The sequence below is a fragment of the Pterocles gutturalis genome, unplaced genomic scaffold (assembly GCF_000699245.1).
Source record: "Pterocles gutturalis isolate BGI_N339 unplaced genomic scaffold, ASM69924v1 scaffold7617, whole genome shotgun sequence".
In the NCBI taxonomy this organism is placed as follows: domain Eukaryota; kingdom Metazoa; phylum Chordata; class Aves; order Pterocliformes; family Pteroclidae; genus Pterocles; species Pterocles gutturalis.
This window is the reverse complement of record NW_010107856.1, coordinates 6,027-6,585: the sequence shown is the minus strand read 5'-3', so window position 1 is coordinate 6,585 and position 559 is coordinate 6,027. Positions and strand designations below refer to the sequence as shown.

At 49.9% G+C, this 559-nt stretch overlaps 1 protein-coding gene across 1 annotated transcript; it reads left to right on the top strand.

Moving 5' to 3' along the window:
- The first annotated feature begins 32 nt into the window (after positions 1-32).
- On the top strand, positions 33-281 carry LOC104460971 (pEARLI1-like lipid transfer protein 3). Its single transcript, XM_010072383.1, has one exon. It carries the CDS (start codon positions 33-35, stop codon positions 279-281), a length of 249 nt encoding a protein of 82 aa, XP_010070685.1.
- Positions 282-559: the final 278 nt, after the last annotated feature.

Here is a 559-nt window from a genome sequence, read left to right as displayed (position 1 = left end):
TCAGCAAGAGAACCGTGCCCACGCCAACCGTCATGAATACAAAAATCCCCTCGCCAACCGCCCCCATGCCAACCGTCACCGAGACAGCCGTCACCGAGACAACCATCACCGAGAAAACCGTCGCCATGACAAACGTAGCCATGCCTACCGTCCCCACTCCAACCATCGCTGAGACAACGGTCGCCGAGACAACCGTCCCCACGCCAACCATCCCCACGCCAACAGTCAGCAAGAGAACCGTCCCCAAGCCAACCTTCGCTGAGACAACAATTCCGTTATGAACCTGTCAAAAGTTTCAGGAGACAAAGTAAATTTTTCTTTTTAAAAATAAAACATTTTCATGTCCCTGAAGTTACGATAGTAATTTCACTTGTACAAGAGAGGTCTTAGCTGTAATTAGCTGTAATTAGCTGTAATTTTTCAGAGTATGTTGGTTTGGACAGTTGGTACCTCGCAGTACAGGAGGTAAGGGAGTCACCTTGACAACCGTCCCAATGCCAACAGTCCGTGAGACAACTGCCCCATGCCAACAGTCACCGAGACAACGGTCGCAGAGACA

Excerpts from the sequence above, each read along its gene's own strand:
- LOC104460971 (XM_010072383.1), top strand. The coding sequence starts at position 33 with ATGAATACAAAAATCCCCTCGCCAACCGCCCCCATGCCAACCGTCACC.